Source organism: Trachinotus anak, unplaced genomic scaffold, assembly GCF_046630095.1.
Source record: "Trachinotus anak isolate AG129_WGS33_773 ecotype Australia unplaced genomic scaffold, CSIRO_AGI_Tana_v1 ptg000001l, whole genome shotgun sequence".
In the NCBI taxonomy this organism is placed as follows: domain Eukaryota; kingdom Metazoa; phylum Chordata; class Actinopteri; order Carangiformes; family Carangidae; genus Trachinotus; species Trachinotus anak.
Genome location: NW_027273852.1, coordinates 11,917,887 through 11,941,038, shown reverse-complemented (window position 1 = coordinate 11,941,038; position 23,152 = coordinate 11,917,887). Strand labels below are relative to the sequence as shown.

Below are 23,152 nucleotides of genomic sequence, written 5' to 3'. Positions count from 1 at the left end.
CTGCCTGACGAACGTGACAGGCCCCGAACCTCCCAAGAGATGTCTTCGGCTTTCTCCGACGTTACGGGCTGCAGTTCGGCTTGTAGTGAGAGGGCAACGAATTTGTACGAGGGTTCCAGCAGCAGCCGAGCCGAGCCGAGCCGAGCCGAGCGGAGCCGAGCGGAGCCGAGCCGAGAATAGGGTTTGCTCTCTGCTCTGAGCTCAGTACCTGTACCGATTAAAGCAAACTCACCTTTGTCTGTTCGTGCTCGAGTGAGTCTTTAAACCTATGTGTGGTTGCTTTTATACAGCCCGTGTATATGACTGACAGTTAGTTTAGTGACAAATAAAAGCCGAGTAGTCTTGAGAAGGCGGGAGCTGTCGTCAGTATCAGCACAGGGGTATTTATATCTCCCGAAGGCAATAAGCACCAATGTAAACTGATTCGTATCTAACTCATAAAACAGAGTGGAAAAATAGCTGCTCGCTCTCGGTGGGCCACACCTTCACCGAGGGAAGGAGGAGAGGGATCGGGAGTGAGGGGGTCGTGAATCCAGTCCGGAGTTTGCGGCTCACCCGGCTCACTTCTCGCTCCGCTCCGCTCCGCTCCGCTCCGTGTCGTCAGGCAGAAACCCAGCAGTCAGGGCGGCGCGGGTCCTGACACACAGGCGCCCCCATCAGCGACCGGGATCAAACACCAGCCTCTCGCTTGGCTGTACGCTCAAAAGCAGTCAGCCCTCGTCGACCGTTTTTGCCCCGTTTTTGTAACAATGTCGGTGGGAGTGGAGTCTGGGTTCTCGAGCGAGGAGGTCCTAACCAGCCGCTTCCCGCTGCACCGGGCGTGCAGGGATGGAGACGTCGGCGCCTTGTGCTCCCTCCTTCAGCGCGCTTCAAACCCGGCTGACCTCACCGTGGAGGACACCTTCTACGGCTGGACGCCCATACACTGGGCGGCTCACTTCGGAAAGGTAGGTCGCCAACTCAGTATTTGACCCACCGTGTTTCTGTTCATTAATATTTCGGTAAATAATAATAATAAAAAAAAAAAAAAAAAAACGGCGTCCAGGACGAGCGTCAGCGCCGACATGAGCCGAGTCTCGGCCATTTCCTGATGTTAGCTGAGACGAGCCAGACAGCGGACTAACAGCGTTGAAACATGCCCCTTTGTCCATCATATACATCGGTGTGCACAATAGTTCAGTTACATCCGTCAGAGAGGCTTCATTCAGCGGGAAAATGTTACCGACAACTACCATCACATGAGACAAAGAAGCGGCGAGGTTATCTCAACAAAAGATAATCAACGTAATCACATTGTTGAACATTTAAGCTGGAAATGTTGTATAACCAGGTTTATTAGCTCAAAGCTGAAGTAATGGTTAGATTTTTTTTTTTAAGCTTTGTTTTGAAAACATGATGAGTTAAAGTGATTTCCCACGTCAACTTTAACCGTGAAAGGCTCGTTTCTGACGGGCCTGCTGAGGTCTGCAGACCTCTCCCCAGCAACACATAGTTGTGATGATTTGTTTCACAGCCTGCACACAGCAGGCCTGCGGTTCGCACTCAAATTGGACGCATGCCCAAAGCGAAGCTGCAAAGACCGAGGCCTCTGCGCGACGCTTGTCTTCACCTGCCCGGTGTCTCCTTTGAAAGCCATGAATGAATCACTGCAGAAAAGTTATAATCTGTCTGACTTCCTATGCATTGCCCTTTGTCTGCACACAGCTGGAGTGTGTTGTGCGTCTGGTTCAGGTGGGCTGTGGTGTGAACGCAGTCACCTCCAGGTTTGCACAGACGCCCACTCACATTGCTGCGTTTGGGGGCCACCCTGAGTGTTTGTTATGGCTGCTCCAAGCCGGCGCAGATATAAACAGACAGGTATGGCATCAGATGCACACTCAACACCAGCCTGCGCACAATACCCCAAACATATTTCATAGTGCAGTTTGGTGCTGTGAAAATCCCCCAACAAGCCACGAACAAGTTCACAGGAATTTTCCTAGTTGACATTTCCCAGAGAGACTCATGTGACCTTGATGATCTTTAACAAAGCACACTGACTATTCTACCAGGGAAATTGCAAATAAAATGTTACGTTAACATTTAACAATAAATCACTTTTATGTTAAAAACTTCTAATATATATTGACAGAGTTATAAATACGTGAGTAAAAAGAGCAGAGCAAAGAGGTTGAGCTCAGACTGATCCCATCAGGGAGGATCACTTAGGATCACGACCCTTGCAGTGTATTGCTATTGCTTACCCCTCCCCTTGACCTACATTCAGGTTATCTGTGTCCGTTACATTTTCTGTTAGCGCTGTGCCTTTTCATGTGTTCTCCTGCAGAAACTCAGGCTCTGGGGCTATATTTTATGCTGCGCTGCACTGCTGAGAGAAATCAGATTAGTAGGTCACAATGACATAACATGTTGTTGTCATCGTGAGACATATTACTAACGATTGCTTTTGAATTTGCTCAGCATTTCTTGAAAAAAAAAAAAACACCTGAGGAAATTCTATGATTTCTAACAGCTGTTGGATTTAAGAATATGTTGACCAAGTGGCTGTTGTTGGGGTAGTACAACAAAGGAGTATGTGAGCACAGCCCATATTTCGTCATGGCTAGAGAAAGCCTTCTCAGTGTGCGTGTGTTTTCTCTCTCTTCCATTTGCACTCTTACTAATGTGTAACTGTAAATGTGTGTGGGTGGTGGTGAAGTCTGGGGGAAAAGTTCAGGCTCTGCCCTGCAGAGTTACACCCTGTTATTGTTCCTTGAATCTTTTTTCTAACCTCGGAAATGTAGAAGGAGGCAGTAAGGGAGGGAATATTGGGTTTAAAAACGTAATCATGTGTATATTTAGTAAATGAAACAGAAGTGTTTAGGCCCAAACTACTGTTCCTGTGCACAACACAGTCATGCTTTCCTGTGTGTGTGTGTAACCGCAGTCTTTTATCATCACTCAGGACTATGTGGGCGAGACGCCCATCCACAAGGCTGCTCGCGCGGGCAGTCTGGAGTGTATCAACGCTCTCTTGATTCAGGGAGCGAAAGCTGAGTAAGTCCTGTGATCAGTCCCGTGTCCACATCTCTTTTTCCTCTGTACTATCCAACTACTCAGTTACACCTTTACAAGGGATCACCACCAAACTCAAATCAGAGCAGTGATGACATTTAAAACGCTGGATTTATAAGCAGATTCCAAAAGAAAGTCAGAGAATCTGCAAATTAACTTTACAGGTCGGAACAAATTTCAACAATAACTGAACTAGATTAAATGATATTTTCATACAATGACTGTTTTACACATACCCAGCCAGAAAGAAGCTGCTCGAATATACGGTAACTTAACCATTAATAACTTCAAGCTGTATACTATACATCACTGTAAACAATCCTGGCGATGTTGTCAAAAAACTGAGCATACATGCTCTACATCTCTACAGAAGATCAAACTGAGCACAGAATTTAAAGATCCATACAATAAACATATTCTGGTGGTAAAATTGTGTTCCAGAAAACTGCATAAAACATTTATGTTTCTCAGCATCTTTTAAGTAATAAGCTGATGGCTGCTGTAGCCTCTTAAAGCTGTTAAAACAGATTTAAGCAAAGAATTTTGACTAGAAAGTTGCATTGTAATCATCTTGCGACAGTTTCTGCTGCAGAATGTTAAACTGTTGTTAAATAAACACAGTGTTCATTGTTCAACCACTTGAGCTCAAAACAGTTTGATCCTGAGATGTGTTGCTAGATTGTAAAATAATTGATGGTGCTCCTTTGAAAATGTGACACATTTTGTTAATCCTTGAAATTGTTGTTTATCATTGCAACAATTCGCATTAAGTTGTCCTCTGTGTGTAATAATGTTATCTCCAGACATAGAGAATGATTCATAAATTAATTACATTTACTTTGAGCAGGCACCTTTTATATTACCTTTGTCATTCGAGGACAAGCTGCGTTTTAATATAAGTTGATAATTAACTCGGCGAGGTGTCTTTGATCTTAACTGGCTCTTGTAAATCCAGCATGATTATTACTCGAACATGAGGACAACTTAATGTAAAGGTTGATAAACTGTTTTTAGCCTTAGTAGGCCATATTGCATGATCTTTGTTAAATCTAGAGTGTGGTTTTCTTTGTTAACATTTGTTTTGGTTAGTGTCTTACATACACAGCTTGACTGGATGACCAAATGCACATTGCCTCTTTTTTCTGAAGGCCTTTTTACTCTCAGGAAGAAAAGACCATATTTCTGTTGCATAGAATGAAACTGTAACAGTGAGAACAGGTTTCATCCTCACACGAACAGCAAGATCAGGTTTTGCTGAGACTATTTTGGCTGTGTTCTTACATTCTTTTACAACGTGCCGTTGGACTTTTATTAAAGAATACAACAAATGGTCTTGCTGTAATACAATAATGTAAACATTAGTAAATATGGATTTTGTGATCATGAATGTTACATTAGGGATTTAACCAGCCAGGACCACCTTGTTTCTCAGTGGCATTTTAGGATGTGGATAGATAATCTGCCTCAGTCATAATGCTCAGCCATACCTTTACAGTTGGCAGCTGCCTTTGTGCTTTGTTGGGATTATTCCCTTTATAGAAAACATTGTCATGGTTGGTGTAACTGAGGCGTGTACAAAGGGGAGGAGACAACCCATCTTTCCTGTTTTCTAAGTTTAGATCCAAGACCTGCAGGGAGGTGAAACAATTACACATAATCATGTAACTCTTTTTTTTTTTTGCCTTGCATACCTGAACAGATCATTCTTATTATTTCCCAAAGGCCATGTAAGTGAGTGAACTCAATAAACTAAGCACTTCATTTACCTATTGCCAGAATCCTATTTCAAATAAGCGTGTAAACATTACTTTTTGTGCTGCTTGTTACTTGTAATTGATCATAGTTTAATTAATCAGTTTGCAAGAAGTGTGTATAAGTTTGTGTATTAATGCAGAAATGCAAAGATGGTGTAAGTCGCAGCATATTTTGACGATAGATTTACCAGTTTAGATGGTAGATTGACCTTCTCAGTTTAACTATTGATGCTTTGCTTGGAGTTTCATTTTTTTTCGCAACAAGCTTTATGTCTTTTCTTTCTGATCCCATTGAAGTAGATAAACCCAAAGCAACCAGGGAGTTTAAAGATGTACAGTTTATTCTGTGTAGTTTTTGTATGTTTTTATGCTGTCGTCAGAGAACATAGTCGTTACGTGGCCAAGTAAATCTGAGCTCACCGAATATTGTCAGTGAAAAAAAAAACCACATGTGCCATAGTGAACTAGTGGCTGTGAGTTTTAGTTATTAGGCTTATGTTGCATTAAGGGGAAAAGACATTTGTATTTGGCAATATCAAATAAAATCTGACACACCTTTTTAAAGTTTGTTGAAACACAAATGTGTAATGTATATCTTCTTCACAGTTTCAGAGACTGCACTCACCCAGTTGGTGAATTTAAAAATAAATATATAAATGATTTTATGGATGATTGACCCTGGCAGCTGAGTCAGTCAAGTCAGATTTTGAGACCAGGATGATTTGCTTTTTACTCCTAACTGAAAGGTAATTTTCCAAACCACATGAAACCCCTGGTTGCATTGGCTGTTTGAGCAAATTAAATGCAATTATTTTGTGCAGACATGTTTTAATAAATTCTTCACTTCTTGTTGACATCATGTAATGTGCATTTGGTTATCAGCTGATGAGTAATATTTATGATGAAAATGATATGTGACTTTTTTTCCCCTGCAGATTATAGATATTGTGTTTAGTTTAGTTTATTATCAAGTAATTTTTTTAAGTTATGACAAAGAAATGTAGTGGGGCACAACTGGGAGGGGAACTAAGGCACACAAGTGGGAATGAGGCTCATGACAAAATAACTTTTAACCTAACTTTAAAATTTAATAGGTGTCAAACGTCTGTTACTAATAATTCAAATCTGTTTACTCATCACCCAAAGCTAAAAATGCCCAAAGCCTAAAACCATTTTAAAGTCAAGTATTCCTTGTACTTTTGTTTTTCAAATTAAAATTAAAATAGTCTATAAATATCAAACACACCACTGAAATTAATATATATGCCATTTGGAGTATAAATGTTTTATTGCTCGTGATGTTTAACATGTTTTGCTGCACAGAAAAAACAATGTAGAACATGAATATTAAAAAAAAACTATTTACATTAGAAATATTTTTAAAATAAAAAATAATAATGAAATACTTTATAATTTAAGTTTAGAATTTTGTATTTTTACATTTCCAATCATAAATCTAAATACAGGCCTGATTACAATCCTGTCTAAATTGTTTTTGTTGCAGAATAAATAGAAGACATAAAATTCAGTAGATAATCAAACGTTTTGTAGATTTACCTTTTCAGCTGTTAAAACCCATTTTTGAATTAATATTTCCATAATATTTCAGCAGATCAACATTATATATAATAAATTACAGTTGATTTCAGCTTCTTAAATATTTTTCATTTATATATTTTTCCTAATGAGTCTTTCCTTCACTCCAGGTTAAAACCTCCATCACATTTTTGGAATGTCCTTTTTCAAGTTGACATGAAAACACCTACATGCTCTCAATTTTCCTTCTAAGATTCCTGTCAGTTTTCTCACGAAATGTGCAATGGCTAATATCATCTTTCAACAGATTCAAGCCCCCTGTTGTCACACCTCTAAAAAGGTCCACGCTGCTGTCCACAATAAAAATCAGAAAACGATGAACAGTCTACAGTGGAACCTGTTGCATTATAATAAATATAATTAAAGCTACAAAAGAAACAAGGCTCCTTTTGGCAAAGTCTTTGTCTCTGTGGGTGAATACCAGGGAAAAAAAAACATTCTGGCTTACACTGTGGTTGACTCACTGACAAACACACTCAGATACACTATAATGGAGTCTTCATTTCTCCAGTATTTCAGAAGATATATTCCAGTGAAGTATCCCCTTTAACAGTTCTAGGTCTAAGTAGAGTATAATATTTTTTTCTTTGTTCAAACTAGCAGAGCCATCCATACAACTCTCGTGTTAACATTATTGGTCATGTTATCGAATTCAAATCTAACCTTTAACAGTGGTGATACCCTATTTATTGCTTTATACAAGCAGGATTTGCTGCATCACATTAATGATATGGACACTGAACTTTGTAAGTAATCACATCCTTGCTCTTATCAAAGCGTTTTCTTGAATTCTCCTCTTCTAATGGTTCAGACTCGCCGTGCGAGGATTCTTGAGTAAGGGGGCCCTTGTCTTCTGCCCTTCAGTTGAAACACTTAGCTCCACCTCTTGTCCTCTCGTGTTGTCCGTATCCTTGGAATATATTTTAGAACACTTTGCCGCCGGCACTTTTCCTGCTCTTCTCCAATAGCTTGTGGAAGAAAAAATGAAGAGGCGGAGTTGAAGTGAGAAGAAATCGCACTGAATGGATTGATCTCTGATTCATAACGAAACACCGAAACAGATATTCGACCATCTTTCACTTTCTGCCTCTGTTACTTATTCAACGCACTCAGTTGGCCAAACAGCTGCTGATAAAGGCTGGCTGTGGTTCTGGACATGCCGCAAAACTGCAGGCCACAGGGGATCAAATTATCAGCCAACAGCGCCTGATGACTAACTGTGGGCTCATTGAGATCAGGGGCCTGATAGTTCATCTGTTCTGAAATATTCAAATGTATTTCACAGTCTAATTCACCCTCAGAGGCTTTTATACATTTACTTGAAGCGTTGGCAACACAGATTTGTTGGAGTTTGAACTTTTTTTTTTTTACTATACCAGTGGTGTCATGGTGGGAAACCCCCTGAGGAAATCCTTCAGTAGACTACATGTCCCCTGCCCCATTCACTAATTTTCTTGCAAACTCTTTCACTGCCCTGGTTCTCGACAGGGGGATTAATGGTGTTGAATGACTGAAGAGGGAAGTGTCCTGATCATCATGTGATGCATATCTTTGTCCCACTAGATAGTAAGTACAGCTTTCCGTCGGGACAACAGTATCGCATCTGAGTTATCTTCGTTAGGCATAACTGGAAGTCTTGTGGTCTTGCCCACCTTCATAAGAAAATCATCGTCTCATTTGTCAACTTTCTCTCCATATAATCTTAATGAGACAAAATTCTCATGTTAATCTTTGCTCCCGGTTCTTGTGACTAAGTTGAATCTCTTACAGCGTTAAACCTTAGATACCTGAAAGATTTTTTTCCCAAACAAAACACAAAACAAATGTAAAAAGATCTTAACACAAATCCACAATATTTAATAAATGTCGTGAAAAAATGTCTAAACAAAGCTCTGATCATTTTTAAAACTTCCATAGGGCCCACCTCCAAATGTGATTTTTAGATCCATTCAAACCATCTTAGATATTAAAAACATAAAAGAAATGACCTTTTCCTGAACTATCCCCAAATCTCAAAATTTTGTGAAAACATTAAAAAGCTTTTATTTTTTTTATTTGTCATGAGCCTCAAACTGTTAAGGTGGTCCATTAGAAAGGTAGCAGCAGGTAGGACAGTGCTTAGAGGCTGCCGGTGATGAGAGTAGTGCAGAGACAGAGGCTTAGAGCAGCTGAGTGAGATGGGTTAGATTTGCATAGGATCATGTACTGAACTATTAACTGTTTAATGCTAACACTCATCCTGTTGCAATGGTTATTCACTGTCATTTCACTGTACCAAATATTTTACTTTATACACAGAAATGTTTTATTTTGTATGTCACAGTATTAACCCTATACAGTATCATAGTCTGTTTTGACATCTAATCTTTGTCACCTTTTCCTTTATGAAAGTGACAATAAGTTACAAAAAAAAGTTTTCTATACTGTTAACAGAACCAGAACCGTACGTCTTAATGTTTTGCAGCCATTGAATTGGAAATGACTTGGTTTTTTCAAGTAATCCTAGAAAGGGGGAGAATAGACACTGCTGAGTCTGCCCCGTTCCCTGGGATAGCCGCACTGTTGTGGCATTGAGTGTTCTCACTATCGCTTCCTATCTACACACTGGCAAACTGTTGAGGTATTTCTTGCGGTGATTGGTTTTAATGCTAGGTTTTTTATGAATCAAAACTAAAGTTTTAGACCTGCATGCTTTGCTTATTATCCATGATTGTTCCTGTATCTAGTCTTTTGTTTTTATTTTATGATTTGTTTTTTGATTTTGTGAACTAACCATAGGAGCCTTTTATATGGACAGGTTTAATCACGTGAGTCCCATGTCAACATTTAGCATGATAATAGGCTGCCTCTGGAAGGTTAGATGATAGTTAGAGAAGATACATATTGTGTGCTTAGGACCGAAAAGCAAAGCATAACAGGCATTTACAAAGAATTAACGCTTCCTTTTTAAATTTCCATACTAAACCATGGCTAATTAATGTTGTCCACAGTTATCCATTTTGTTGGAACAGTGCATACTGTAGATGTCAGGTCTCACTAAAGGAATAACTGATTTTTTTTGTAGTTATTATAATGGGATTCTTGCGTTTCAGTTATGCAGGGGTCATCTAATATTTGCAGTTGAAAGAAGGTCAAAGAGAAATTGATTGTGAAAGAAACAAATGAATGAGGGAAGTTTAGCGACAGAATAAAATAAAGATTTAAAAGAAACTTGGGTATTTATTAAAGAAATATACTGAGAATTAGGAAAGATAAACAACTGTAGGATGAACTGGAAACAATCTGTTTTCACAAATTTTCATTTGATTTGAAGTCAGTTATTTGATGTGGCTCAGACACTTTTGACCTCATTTCAGATCGTCTAGCCTGTATTTTTGTGTATCCAAAACACACACAAGTTCCATAACATCTGCTGTTGTAACACTACAGCACTTGAAAATTGACACGAGCGCACTAAGAATCTATAGGAGTTTCTAGAACGGATAATTTGTCAATAAACTTGAGAGACTTTACTCCCTAAAATGAGGGGTGGTGGGGAGGTACTGAACAGTTACCTCAAGTATCACATTTCTCAGTGTTGGAAAACTGAGATTAAGCATTAGTTGGAGAGACGGGAAGGTTGTGGTGGGATTTGGAAGGCTGCGTGCTTAACCACTGGACTTCCTGTGGGCAGTATGTGAAAGAACCAGTAGCAGCATTTAACATGGAAAGAATTGTAACAAATGTAGCTGACAGTGCCTGATTATTGCAGAAAGGATAAAATAATACAGCAAGTTCCTTAAAATGGATTTTGCTCATGGTAATAATTTTATTTATTGATCTCTCTCTGCTCCATACTTGGCGCAGGGAACTATTTCTGATCAAAGAGGGAGAAATATGGGCTTTTAAATACTAAGTTGTAGAAATGACTGGGAATTAAAAACAGCAGCAAAAGACATTTAATTCCTTAGAGTGAGACCAATCCATCTACCTTATCACAAAATGGTTTTCAGTATAAATGTAATCTCTTCTTGGATCAATCCCTTGGAAGCGTTAATTTTGAAGGGGTCGGGTAATGTGCAACAAGTTATTGTGTGATTTTTACTTTTTTTTTTTTTTTTTTTTTTTAATCTTCAATTCTTTATAAAATGTTTTTCATGTGCACTAGTTCTTGATATGTTTCTTTTTTGCACAACTGTTTAGAGAAAAATGCAGAGAAGGAAAAACAAAATGAATGACCAAACGGCAACAGTGTATCTAAAAAGCTGCTTCATTGTGTGGAAGTCAATGTCACATGGTTTCAGCAACTTAAATAACAAAATAGAAATACAATAGAATAAAACATAGTGTGTAATCCTGTGGTTCTTAAAGCAACCTCCAAATAGACCTTTTTATTTACTGCAGACGGGCATGACTGATTCTTTAGTGCATTCATATGCATCTAAAATAGTTTACTGATGGAGAAGTTTTCATTTTTTCTTTACATTTTTAATTATAAGTGCAAGCTTGGATGTGGGCCAGGGCTCCCAGTCCTTTGACAAAGACACGGCTGTTTGCTTTGAGAACTCATTTTGCAGTGTGGTGACATTTAGGCTCGAAACAAGTACAGTATTGTTTTGTAACTGGCCGGTGGACAGGAGGGAAAATCTCATCATCAAGAAAACAGCCATCTATTGGTTCGTGGGATATTTTCAAAGTCCATGTCAAAAGCTGCCTAGCAGACACATGTTCCTGCATGTTAATTTCACGTCAGCAGGAGACAATGGACTGTTCTCTACCTAACAGTTTATTTACTAAATAACTGCAGCAACATCATAAGTATTAGAGATTATTGTTGTGTATTTTTTCAATTGCCTTGATAGGGCTAGTAAATTGTTTGGGTTTTATTGTCCAGTGACATTGCTTCCATACTACAGTACCGTGTACCAGTACACGTCTGACCATTGAAAGCCTATGACACAGCACTGTTTGCTCATTCATTATTACACTCAGAAAATCACCTAATTCCTGCTGCAACTGGACACGATTAACACAGCTGGACCTGCACAGACTCTCATTAGAGTTATGAATGGTTGTACAAATGGCTCTGACAGTAGTACAGCTGTTTCTCTTACTTTTCATTGTCTTCCTCATTTTTCTTGAAACAAGATGAAGACGACATCTTGGTAGTTTCACCATCTCAGGAGAAGACATCTGGATTTCTGGTCTCTGCTTGAAGATTACATTTGGTTCCTTTTTTTTCAAATTCTCCCTTATAAGCACTCATTTAATAGTGTTTCCTCAGAAGATACAAGTCTGTTACACCCCTGCCTCTTTTGGATCAAGAACATCTGATTCTTGTACTTGTTTGGAAGAACTCTACATTCCTGCCTTGCCAGGCTCTTTGGCATCACTTTTTTTCAGAAATCAATATTATTTTTCATTGTAACCCTTCAACTTAAACACACATCTTCATATATATCATACATTGACTGCACAGGTGCACTTGCTCTGTTTGTACAGGGAAAATTAGGTAAATGTCAAAACCACTACCTGGAAAATCCTTGAGCAGTATCAGCGGTGGAAATGTGAGATGACGGCAACCTCCAGTACTTTGAAGAATCCTCCACGGTGTCACATTTGTCAAACTCTTTACATCACCTGCATCTTTGGATCCAATCATCCTCTCCAGTTTGTTAGATCGTTTCAGGTACTCATTAAAATGAACTGGTGCGCACCCTCAGATGTCTTAATCATGTCCTTTTGCAGCAGACAATTATTTGGAAACACTTTCAAGAGTTAAGTTCTATGGAAGATCCAAATGATCCAAAAGGGATCAGTCGTCATCTCTCATGAAGATGACGAAGAGGATGTGAGGGGGTAGAGCAGCACAGGCTATTTCTATACATCTGTATGTCTGTCTGTGTGTGAGTATATGCTTAATGAGTGTGTGTGTGTGTGTCTGCGTGTGTGTGTGCTTGGGCCTGTCTTATTTTGTTTGTCTTTTTATTTGTGTAAACCAAACGCGCAGCGCGTGTCTCTAACACTCCCTCTTCCCGTTGTGCAGTATGAGGAATGCCAGTGGGCTGACTGCTGCTGACCTGGCCCACGCCCAGGGATTCCAGGAGTGTGCTGAGATTCTCTCCAATGCCCAGAACTTCCAACAAAACATGGCTCAGTCCCGTAACGGGGCTTTTCTGAATGGCATGACCCAGAATGGGGGCCACTCTCACCCCACCATCCAGGGACGCAGCTTCATGAATGGCGTGCCCAACAGAAAGAGGTCATTTGATGGCATGGAAGCAAACCCAGTGAAGAAGGCGAGACCTAACGGTAGGTCACTAAGCTAATCAAATATGTTTTTTAGTTGGTTTTGGAGGATTTTAATGTCTTTGCAAGGTTCTTTGAAAGGAAAATGATCAGCTTGTATCATTAGCTAAGAATCACAACCTGTAATGCTTATAAAAATTACTGAACATATATTTGTAAGAAAGAAAATCCAGTCTGTACATCTGACACAACCTCACTTTGTTATACTCTGATTACCGCATTTTAACATTAGACTGAGAAGCAGAGAATTCAGTTTGATTCAATAGAAAAGGGTGTAAATATTTACTTTAAAGAAAAAAAAATCCTGCATAATTTGCATTTCTAAAGTAAGAAATGCATTTAAAATGGATGTAGGAAGAACAAGATTCAGTTTAAGCTTGCCTGTGCTTGTGGCATAGTTTTCAGCAGACTGGTTCATTGTATGGTTGGCATGCTTTAAGGAAATGAAAATTTGAAATTTTTCTTTTCAAATATAAGTCAATCAATCAATCAATCATACTTTATTTGTATAGCACTTTTCATACAATAAAATGTAGCACAAAGTGCTTTGCATAGATGACGAACAATAAAACAGCAAAAGAAGCACCTCCCAACGCCATCAAGACATCGCAATGAGGAAACATTAGAGGTCAGATTAAAATGTTAAATTCAGCTTAAGACAAATAAAATAAATAAAACACAGACGGAAAATTATATTAAATACATTGCAATAAGACGAAATTAATAATAAAAGTAATTAAAGATAAAAATGAATAATAAATAAATAATATTCCCTAAGTCATAGCTTTATTTTTGTGTGCATGTCTTTCTTAGGTCTGGGCATGCCACCGGAAATGCTGAATGGGAATGGGCCACTGGGTGGTGCTGGAGATACCCAGATGGAGAGCATGAACATGGAGTTGGCAGCAACTGTAACCTCAGGTGGGCCAGGACCCTTTGCATTTGGGCTGAATGGGTTTGTGCCACCTCAAGGGCCGGGGCCCATGGATCAGTGTGAGGACCAGGGGGCACAGGACAGGTCGAGCCCAGCAACTAAAGAGCTGGAGGTCATCACTGTGGCATCAATGCAGACCCCCTGTCGCTGCACCAACTCTTATGCCTACCTGTAGAAGGCTTGTGTGTGCATAGCGACACACTCCAATGTTCCCATTTGTGCAGTGTATCTTTTTGGTATTGCTTGGCAATTTTTTTTTGGATAATACATGGATAATGGAATATATTTGTTTTGATTTGTCGGTAAGCTACATTTGAAAGATGTATCGCAGTGTGTGTGCTGTATTTTCTACTTTTCCATGTTCCTGATTATACTGGGATGGATAAAAGATTTCTTTGTTTTACAGTTATATTTAATGCATCTGTCCAGTTATACAGATAATTGTGTAATCCTTACTTTTTAGGTTTATAATAAGAAGATGAGTTTTGTTTTGCACAATTAATCAACAACCTCCTAGATAACGCCAAATAATTGACATTCCCCTCGGAGCGGTTGCATCACCAGTGCAAATGTAAGATAGACTGGCTTAATGGAAGAAATGATTGGAGTCTTGGTCACGTTTCAAATCAGTCATAAATTGTTGATTCTCATTACGCAATTATGCATTGCACCATTATAGTGTAGGGACAGTGGTGGCATTATTGGTTACCCGAACATATTGTCATTGGCCTTGTGCTGGAAATGTAAGTGAATTTCAGTAGCATTTCTAAGCTAAAGCTGTTAAGCTCCTGTATTGGGGTCGGAAAAGTGTCATGTTTCTTTACAGTTCTATAAAGGGAGATGGGTACAAAAGAGCGCGATTACTATACACACGAAGTGTAATATCTAAATGTTGGTTCGAAGATTTTTCTGTAGGAATATGTTTTTTTCCCCAGTTGAGTTAAATAAGTCAAGTGTTCTTTTAAATAATATTTGATCGATGAAGACATTTATATAAACGTTGATGTGTGCCTAAGCACTCTTTATTATACACTGATATTAACTGCCACCATGCATACGCTGAGGCTGTTTTATATTCAAGAATTATCTTATGCCAAAGCATATCCCAACATGAATGTAGCTTCTAAAACATTAATGTTTCCTTGTGCAGCTTTTTTTGTAGTTTGTAGATGTCATGTACTAAGACATAGTGGTCCATAGGCTTGGGATTTTGTTGTTACCCTGCACTTCCTTTGTGTTCATTTTGGCTGTGTGCTTAATTGATTCTCAAGTATGGTGAATGTTCACTGTGTGTGTGTTAGTTTTTTTTTTTTTTTTTTAAGCAACTAGCAGGGCTTGCACATCTGTATGTTATATAATAATAATAATAATAGCCAGTCTGATTTTGAAATTGGTATTTGGCCATTTTACAATCAGTAGTTAAATAAATAAACAGTACTGCTCAAGAAAATTTGCATGGATTTCTATACTTTGCAAAAAGCCTTATTTCTTGAGCTGTATTGAAAAGTTAGAACAATAACTTTATGTAGATTATTTTCACCTCTTATAGCTAGCGGCAAGGGAATTTCTTTGTGTATTTTGTAGTACAATTTCATTTTTTTTCATATTTTAAAGATGGTGTCTGATTATTTTGTTTTACATGTAAGGAGGTTTGAGTGTATAGTCATTCAATTTGGAGCATTTGGTGCTTAGTACTGAGCAGGTTTAGCTTTGTACTTGATTGTGTGAAATCATTAAATGTTGATAAATTTTATAAATGTGACTGTGGTGGCCTTTGTTTTTTTGATGTATTCTTATGCATCTGTCAAGTCATGTAGTTATGACACTTTTCAGACTAATGTAAAGGAAGGCTTCTAAACGTGAAAATTATTTCACAGGGTTTATTTAATCATCCCAGCTTGTTGTGTTGGTTTTTAGATTCTGGCATGCCAACAAGTCTCGAAGACTTAAGATTTTCTTGACTAAGGGCAGTAGCTTAAATACCACTGTGGAAACAGAAGTAGGTCACTGTGCCATGCAGTACTAACTATGCCAAAGCAGATCAGGATGTGACCTATTTAAAACAAGGTCTCAGGTCAATACTTGTTGGATTACGTAAAGCAGAATATTTTGTAATTCACAGTTGAATCCAAAGTGCTGCAGACCATTTCATTTCTAATGTGGTGAAACGCGGTCACAAAATGACTTAAACTTTTTTTTTTTTTTTTTTAGCTAGCTGCTTTTAACGAGCACCCTGTTGAGGGTTGTGCAAAACAAAATCAACCCATCTTTTCTGTATGCTCTTCCTGCCTCTTATCGGTGTTGTAGAAGCAGGAATATGGTCACAAATTATTTATATGCGCTTTGACTGTTTGTCTCATTTCCAGTGGCAGGTGAGAGACACAGTGAGGATCTTTCCTCAAATGGTCACAATCAACCACAACTTCCATATGGGTATGACCCAGCAGCAGAAATCCTCCACGACCAACACCTCTACAGTGACTCGCCTGAGATGAACAACACAGCGGGCAGCCAGGTGGAGCACCAGAAGTCTGTGAAAGCAGAGCAGTTGTATGACCATGCCCTTTTCAGCACCATGCTTCTTTATCACGGATCATAAAAATACAAGGATCTAGTTAACAGGCCGTCCTTTTTGCCTGAATCTCACGTTCGCCTAATCAAGCATTCATTTGCCTTAAAGCCATTGAGTGGTGCAGTTATTCATTGATTCATTTATATGTTGTGTAAAGGGCAGGCCCATTGTTGTGAATGGATCTGAAATGTGTATGAGAAAGTTGCTTTACAAAGTGGATTTTTGTTTGTGTTGAAGAGAAAGCGTTTGTTTAGTTTATTAAAGTGTGATTAAGCTGTAAATAGCCTTGTTGTGATATACACTAAAGTAGGCATCTGTATTGAACCACTGCCAATACTTAAATTTTGTTTGTTTCAGCTAGAAATGGGGTGATCCCCCTCCATGTTAATAAAAACAAAGCAAGTGCATCCCATGTAACTCATTAATAAAAAAAAAAATAAAAAAAAAGTTTGCAAAAGTTAAAGCTTAATCATTCTTCATTATATTGTTGACTGCTTTACGTATACAGATAACTTGTGAAATAAATCATTTCCTGGAAAAGCTGCCATTAATACATCTATTTTTAATGGCTGCATAGGAAATCGTGGTATTACAGAAACTTAGCATCTTAAAACGTATCCACTTTCTTACTCAAGAGAAATTTGATGTAGGGCGCAGTGTGTATAGGTGACCAAGTGCATTAATCAGAGAGCTGTTATAGCCCGTTTTATCCGCCAATGAGGCTACCCCGCTCCGGCCTCACATGTAGGGTCACAACCGTGTCGGTGTACCCTGTTAACAGTCACCTGTCACCGGGAGCGACCTTCATCACGGCGGGGCTGCACAAACACCACGTCACTGCGACCACGCCCCGCAACAGACGACGCCCTCAACGGGAACGGGGGGGGGGGGTCAAAAACGACTGTTGAATAAAACAACATAGTACATACACGTATCTTACTGGTGTATAAGTAGATATCTCTCCAGCACATGTTGTGGAAGCTGAACCATAGGTTTGTACTGATGTTCCCATACATGTTTTCTTTTGTATAACGTGGCACCTGTAAATCTCCCCCTCCTCTCATGATATGGTATCGTCCAGTAAGCCTAGCTGGGCTAACCGGAGAGTCAGGATTATCGAGGGAAAGAGTCGGACTGTCGCTGGGTTGTTAAATAACCCCTAAAAACAACATAACTTGTTCATAAGCTAAGGTCCTGTTAACGTATCGGTATTGTCATTACGTGTTTCACAAATTAAACCATGTCAACCCCAGCAAGAAGGAGACTTATGAGAGATTTTAAACGGTGAGTTGATGGTCAGAAATTATGCCGATGATGATGGTTAGCTATGATTTGTCAAAAACAGCTAGCATTAGCTTGTCTTACGTTAGCTTTGAATAGTCAGTCAGTATGTTTTTCTTTTATATTAAACCTATATATTCGCCACCCGAGAGTCAAATGTAGTCTTAACGCAAATACTATGTCATTATGTTGTGTTTTTCGAACCTGAAACAGCCAACTGAAATAACGTTAATTTTAGTAGAGGCGCTTCGTCCGTAGCTAGAAGCTAACAGTGCTAACTAGCATGTTAGCCGAGTAAGGATACTGTCACCGTTTAACTCTTTAAACCAGTTACCATTGAAGTGTTCGTGACAAGTGACTGATTGGTAATATTATCCCAGGTCAAAACACATTGGTGTTAATTTATCACTGCTGTTTTTTGGTTTTTTTTGGGTTTTTTTTAACGTTATCGTTTGATATTGAGCGTTGCTAACCAGCATTAACGTTAGCGCTGTTAAATGATTACAGACCTCATTAAAGGTAAGTAATTAAAGCTTGGTAGATGTAAGGTAAGTAACTATGGGCAGATGTACTCTGAAACAAGGGTTTAACATTACAAAGTAGTACCTGAAAATCACATGTAAATATATTGTGTTGAACGTGAGAAAAAGAAACATGAGAGCACAGCGGAAGCCACAGTGTATACGTGTATATATGGATCTTCTGTACTTAGCATCAAACGGTATTGTTCTTCTGACAGTAACAAAGAAATGTCTCCACGGGATATGGAGCTGGTTTTTAACTATCAAGCAAACTGCACTACTTGCCACATATGAGCAGACACATCACTCCATATCTAAATTTAAATTAGACTGGTTACTTTAAGGTCTTCAAACATTTTCATTTCAGCAGCTTCAGATTCCGTAATAGTTTTTGTGTTTCCAGTTCTAAAGGGGGTTCTTCAAGAATTTGGACAGGTCTTTCTAAGTACTGGGAGAGGTGTGAAGTGCAGCCATATACTGTAGACATCACCTCTGTTTTCAGCCAGTATGTGAGAGCTGGTGTTACCATAATGCAAATCTTACTTTCTCTTATTTTAATACTGAATACTTAAATATTGCGAGTTAATCATAAAAACAAGACAGATTATTTAATTACAAATAATGACATTAATGTACAGCACATCTTGGATGATGAAACTTTTTCGATGTTGTGTTGTAGATAATGGTAAACAACAGTAGTCAATATTTATGATGATGATTAATAGAGTGGACTTAATTGACTTACAGAGACAAAATTTTAAACATCACCTGGGTTAAATGTGTAAATGTTACAAGGTGAGAAAGTAATTAGTTTTTAATGTGGCAATTGTGTCTGCTTACAACAGTTCCTGCTGCCAGCTATGTAGCAGGTAGAGTCATGTTTATTTGAAATATGAATATTTGACTGTAGTTAAATTATAGAGAACATTCCATCATAAATTGAGATTCCTGTAAGTGAATTATAATTTAAAGGTCCTGTTATAACATTTTCTTTCTTTTTTGTTTTCAAGGCTACAAGAGGATCCCCCAGCTGGTGTTAGTGGTGCCCCATCTGAAAACAACATTATGGTGTGGAATGCAGTCATATTCGGGTAAGACATCAATACACAGCCATAATGTGCGTGCGACTTGGTATGTGAAATTAATGGTAAAATACTCTTTTTTTTTTTTTTTTCTTTAACCTCACAGCCCTGAAGGAACACCCTTTGAGGACGGTAAGTAACTCATTGTGTTCCTGACTTATTATTTTGTGTAGTAAGAAATCATCTCTCTGTATCACAAACAATGTCAACTTTCAACTTACCACATCCAAACTCTGTGTTTAGAATATGCTCACATAGATGCCAGTTGCTTAAGAACCCCATCATCATATTTGTCAACAGCTACCACTCTCTATATAGTCTATATAGAGTTTTTTTCTTCCTCCCTTGAAAGTCATCATTATTAGTTTTGCTGCAGTTGTTAAACCAGTATTATACAACTTTTCATGTTCATGGAGAAGGGATTTTCATTCAGGTTAGGACAAGTGACTGCTCCAACACACTTATCCTGCCTATAAGTATTTCTCACCTGAACCAGTAAGTCATGTTTAATTGCTCATGAATATTTTTTGTCTTTGTCACAGGTACATTTAAACTAATTGTAGAGTTCACAGAAGAATACCCCAACAAACCCCCCACAGTACGATTTGTGTCAAAGATGTTTCATCCAAATGGTAGGAATATTGTCTTATGTACTGGCTCATTAAAGTGTAAGTGATATTTGTAGGTAGTGTATAACTGTGTTTTTGTTCAGTCTATGCAGATGGAAGTATATGTTTGGACATCCTACAGAATCGTTGGAGTCCCACCTATGATGTATCCTCTATTCTTACATCTATCCAGGTAAGAAGTGTGAATATACCCTATTTTACTTTCTTTTATAACCTAAAGTTAAAAAATCAAAGGTGTTCACTTTATAATAATATAAAAGAGAAAAATAATTGCACCTAAAATTTCTGTTATTAGACTAGAAATCCCTTACTGACCGAGAAACTGTGAAAAGGAAACTGATTTATTTGCAAACCAATTCTCATATAATTGTTTAACTTGCTAAGTTTTCATGTTTATGCTAAGGTGTAGAGCTGCAACTAGAATCAGTTTCACGACTGATTTGTTTATTCTAGATTTATCAGTTAATCATTTGGTTCATAAAATGTCAGAGAATGGTGAAAGTGCCCAAAGCTCCCAGTGATATTTGCAAATGACTTGTCAAACTAACAGTCCAAAACTCAACAATTCTACATTTGTAGAAGACTAAAGAAACTAAGGATTTGAGAAGCTGGAATTTTGCATTTTTTCCCTTTTAAAAGAAACTTAAACCGATTAAAAGATTACCAAAATTTATATTACAATAAACCGCTAATTGCAACTCTATATTCTAAAAAATACTCCTGAGATGGAGACTGTTGTACATAAATAATTGTGTATCTTATTTATACTCATGTACTGTTAATTAATTTGGAAAATGATATTCACAGACTGAGACTTTGACCAGATTTTGTTTGATTGTAAAGGTCAGATGACAAACTGGAACATTATGCTGTTGCGTAATGAACCTGAAGCCAAAGTCACAATGGATGTACTTGGAACCTAGTGACGTGCATTTGTGGAGACGTGACTAAGTAGATTAGTAGTTTGATGCAGGTTGGTTATTTTCTGCTGAAACATTCTCACCTTCTGAATTGACGTTCTTTTCCTCAGTCTCTGCTTGATGAACCAAACCCCAACAGTCCAGCCAACAGTCAGGCAGCCCAGCTCTACCAGGAGAATAAGCGGGAGTACGAGAAGCGTGTGTCTGCCATCGTAGAACAAAGCTGGAGAGACAGTTGACCTGACAATCCTGATAGCTGCTCTCTCCATTGTAAAGCTGTGTGTGCTGCAAGTTTTAGTGGAGTACCTCTTAATTTTTGGGCCCCTCAACCTGTTTGATTTTAAGCTTTTATGCACTTTACCTTCAACTTCCTTTCATAGAATGTTTTTCTTTTTTTCTTACCCGCCAGGAGGGATTTATTTTTTCTATACTATCCCCCTTTTCCAGTCCATCAGGGGAAATGTGCTGAATCTTGCCTTGATGTTTTGTCAATATGGACTTGTGGGCCATTACCCAAAAATTCTGGTGTGTTCTAACTTGCTGTAATAACTCCCCATGACTAATTATGTTAAATGTCTTGGAGGGTGTATCAATGAAGTCATGGGTCATCTTCTGTTGTGCCCCTGATCTGTTCTGTTAAGTTTGTCTGGGCTCCAGTGTGATCACCCCACCTTTCCCTGGGAGAATGAGCAGCCTGGGCATCACGGACTACAACTAAATCAGACATCTTTACACCATGTCTTTTGCTGTGTTGTTAACTCTGTTACATGCATGACAGTAAGAGTGTATTCACGTTCCTGTTCAGTACACATGTATATAAGAAACCTGCAACTGAATTTATGTACAGATTTTGCACTGGTTGTCTCCCATGTCATTTTTTCAGCACTTGTAAATAAAAAAGGCAAATTCATCTTATGTTGTTAAGTTTGTTTTTGAATTGTGACTGCAAATTCAGTATTTAACCCCAAAATGACTTTTATTGCTTTGGTTGAAGTTAATGCTTTTGTTATGTCTCAGTTTATGAGAGATTGATGAGCTCATGAGGTAAGCCATAGTTTTGTATACAAATATAATCTTGTGTCCACTAAATAATGGCACCTAAAGTGTAACAAAGGGGTGTTAAAGCCAAAGTGATTTTACATGACAATATTCTTTGAGTGGAGATCTGCTGTCAGACTGGAGGTGCTTTTCCTTTACATCTTGGAACAGCATCAGCACTTTTGCAGGTCTAAGTATAATTTGAAATATTGTATGTTGTAGAGCAACAGCTCTTAGGTTAAAAATGAAACCTGCTCAGATCATCCCTTTTGGATTTTTAAACATTTTTAAAAACATTTTAGAATTTTACATTTGTCCCATCAGGGTGTCGTGGCAGAGGTCTGTCTTCTCTGGTCCATATGTACACAAAGATTATTTTTGTTGTTTCTGTTAATTGTTCCTGCTTTCAATACTGACCACAAAGTTATGGGGGACAAAGTCCATAGTCCTTTCTGTGTAAAAATGAATTATCAGATTTAGGAAAAGCTAATGAGACTTCCGCGGTCTGTGTTTGACAAATTAAGTGGGTATCCTTCAAAGTTTGTCTTCTAATATGAAATTTCCCCCTCGGCATGCAAATATTGTTCACTGAAATACAGAATTTTACACTAAATATTAATTAGAAGGCAACTATTTGAATCCATGTTTATGTAGAGTTCACCAAGTTAAAAGCATTACTTTTTAAAACCTTTTAATACCAGAGTGCTATTTAAATCCCATTTCATGATCATACGGTCCAGAGTATGTAAGCATGATAGAAAACTAACAGGGAAGTATGGCTAAGATTTATTTAGATTATATAATTTCTCAAGTACTTCCCAGCAGTATGTAACAGTGATTTCTAATGATATAAATAATTACATTTAAGCAAAATGGACCCAGACAAGTCACAGACAATGGACTGATTAGCCAGTTCAAAATTATTAATTCATTTAAACTTATATTAATTACACTACAGTTGACACTTAGGAGTGAGTAAGCTTCCTAGCTATTAAACCTAGCAGCAGCAACAGTCTTTGCTACAGGTCTGCCTACAGCAGGCAAGAGAAATGATTAGGACTAATGTAAATCAAATTTAATGTCTTCTGAGGCCTTTTTTTGAAGGCACTATATTCAGTTCTGTTTAAGGCTTTAAGATCTGAAGATCCCTGTGAACTGTAACTCACATGGCTGAAGCCTCATTAGCTTTTGGTGAACTTTAGGAGTCAGAACACAGAACAAGGACTTGGATTGTCCATCACATGCATTGAACAGTGGGACATTTACAGCAACCAGTAGCTGTTTCAATGAACATGGCCTTGAAGTAGCGTATTAATGGATGTAAATTGTCAAACTACTGTGTCCATTAAAAATTGAACAGAACCAAAATAGTAGTATTCAGGGCAGGACTCTACTTAATGCCTATTTTCCCACAATGAAATTAGTCACATTTTATTTAAAGCTTGTTGTGGCATGTGACACGTCACCTGTCTGTAATAATGCA

At 38.2% G+C, this 23,152-nt stretch overlaps 2 protein-coding genes across 2 annotated transcripts; both read left to right on the top strand.

Annotated features, from left to right (window-relative positions):
* The first annotated feature begins 584 nt into the window (after positions 1-584).
* ankrd10b (ankyrin repeat domain 10b) lies at positions 585-16,645 on the top strand. The gene is made up of 6 exons (XM_071476679.1): positions 585-947; positions 1,705-1,857; positions 2,945-3,036; positions 12,430-12,695; positions 13,506-13,613; positions 15,993-16,645. Exons 1-6 carry the CDS (start codon positions 750-752, stop codon positions 16,223-16,225), a joined length of 1,050 nt encoding a protein of 349 aa, XP_071332780.1. The 5' UTR covers positions 585-749; the 3' UTR covers positions 16,226-16,645.
* Positions 16,646-17,296: 651 nt separating this feature from the next.
* Positions 17,297-21,541, top strand: ube2al (ubiquitin conjugating enzyme E2 A, like). Its single transcript, XM_071476693.1, has 6 exons — positions 17,297-17,482; positions 19,011-19,091; positions 19,189-19,214; positions 19,625-19,714; positions 19,795-19,883; positions 20,742-21,541. Exons 1-6 carry the CDS (start codon positions 17,439-17,441, stop codon positions 20,868-20,870), a joined length of 459 nt encoding a protein of 152 aa, XP_071332794.1. The 5' UTR covers positions 17,297-17,438; the 3' UTR covers positions 20,871-21,541.
* The last annotated feature ends 1,611 nt before the right edge of the window (positions 21,542-23,152 follow it).

Coding starts and splice junctions, on each gene's coding strand:
- ankrd10b (XM_071476679.1), top strand. CDS start 750: ATGTCGGTGGGAGTGGAGTCTGGGTTCTCGAGCGAGGAGGTCCTAACC. Junction 1,858..2,944: donor GCGCAGATATAAACAGACAG/GTATGGCATCAG, acceptor ATCATCACTCAG/GACTATGTGGGCGAGACGCC. Junction 12,696..13,505: donor GAAGAAGGCGAGACCTAACG/GTAGGTCACTAA, acceptor TGTCTTTCTTAG/GTCTGGGCATGCCACCGGAA.
- ube2al (XM_071476693.1), top strand. CDS start 17,439: ATGTCAACCCCAGCAAGAAGGAGACTTATGAGAGATTTTAAACG. Junction 17,483..19,010: donor CTTATGAGAGATTTTAAACG/GTGAGTTGATGG, acceptor TTTGTTTTCAAG/GCTACAAGAGGATCCCCCAG. Junction 19,215..19,624: donor AGGAACACCCTTTGAGGACG/GTAAGTAACTCA, acceptor TCTTTGTCACAG/GTACATTTAAACTAATTGTA.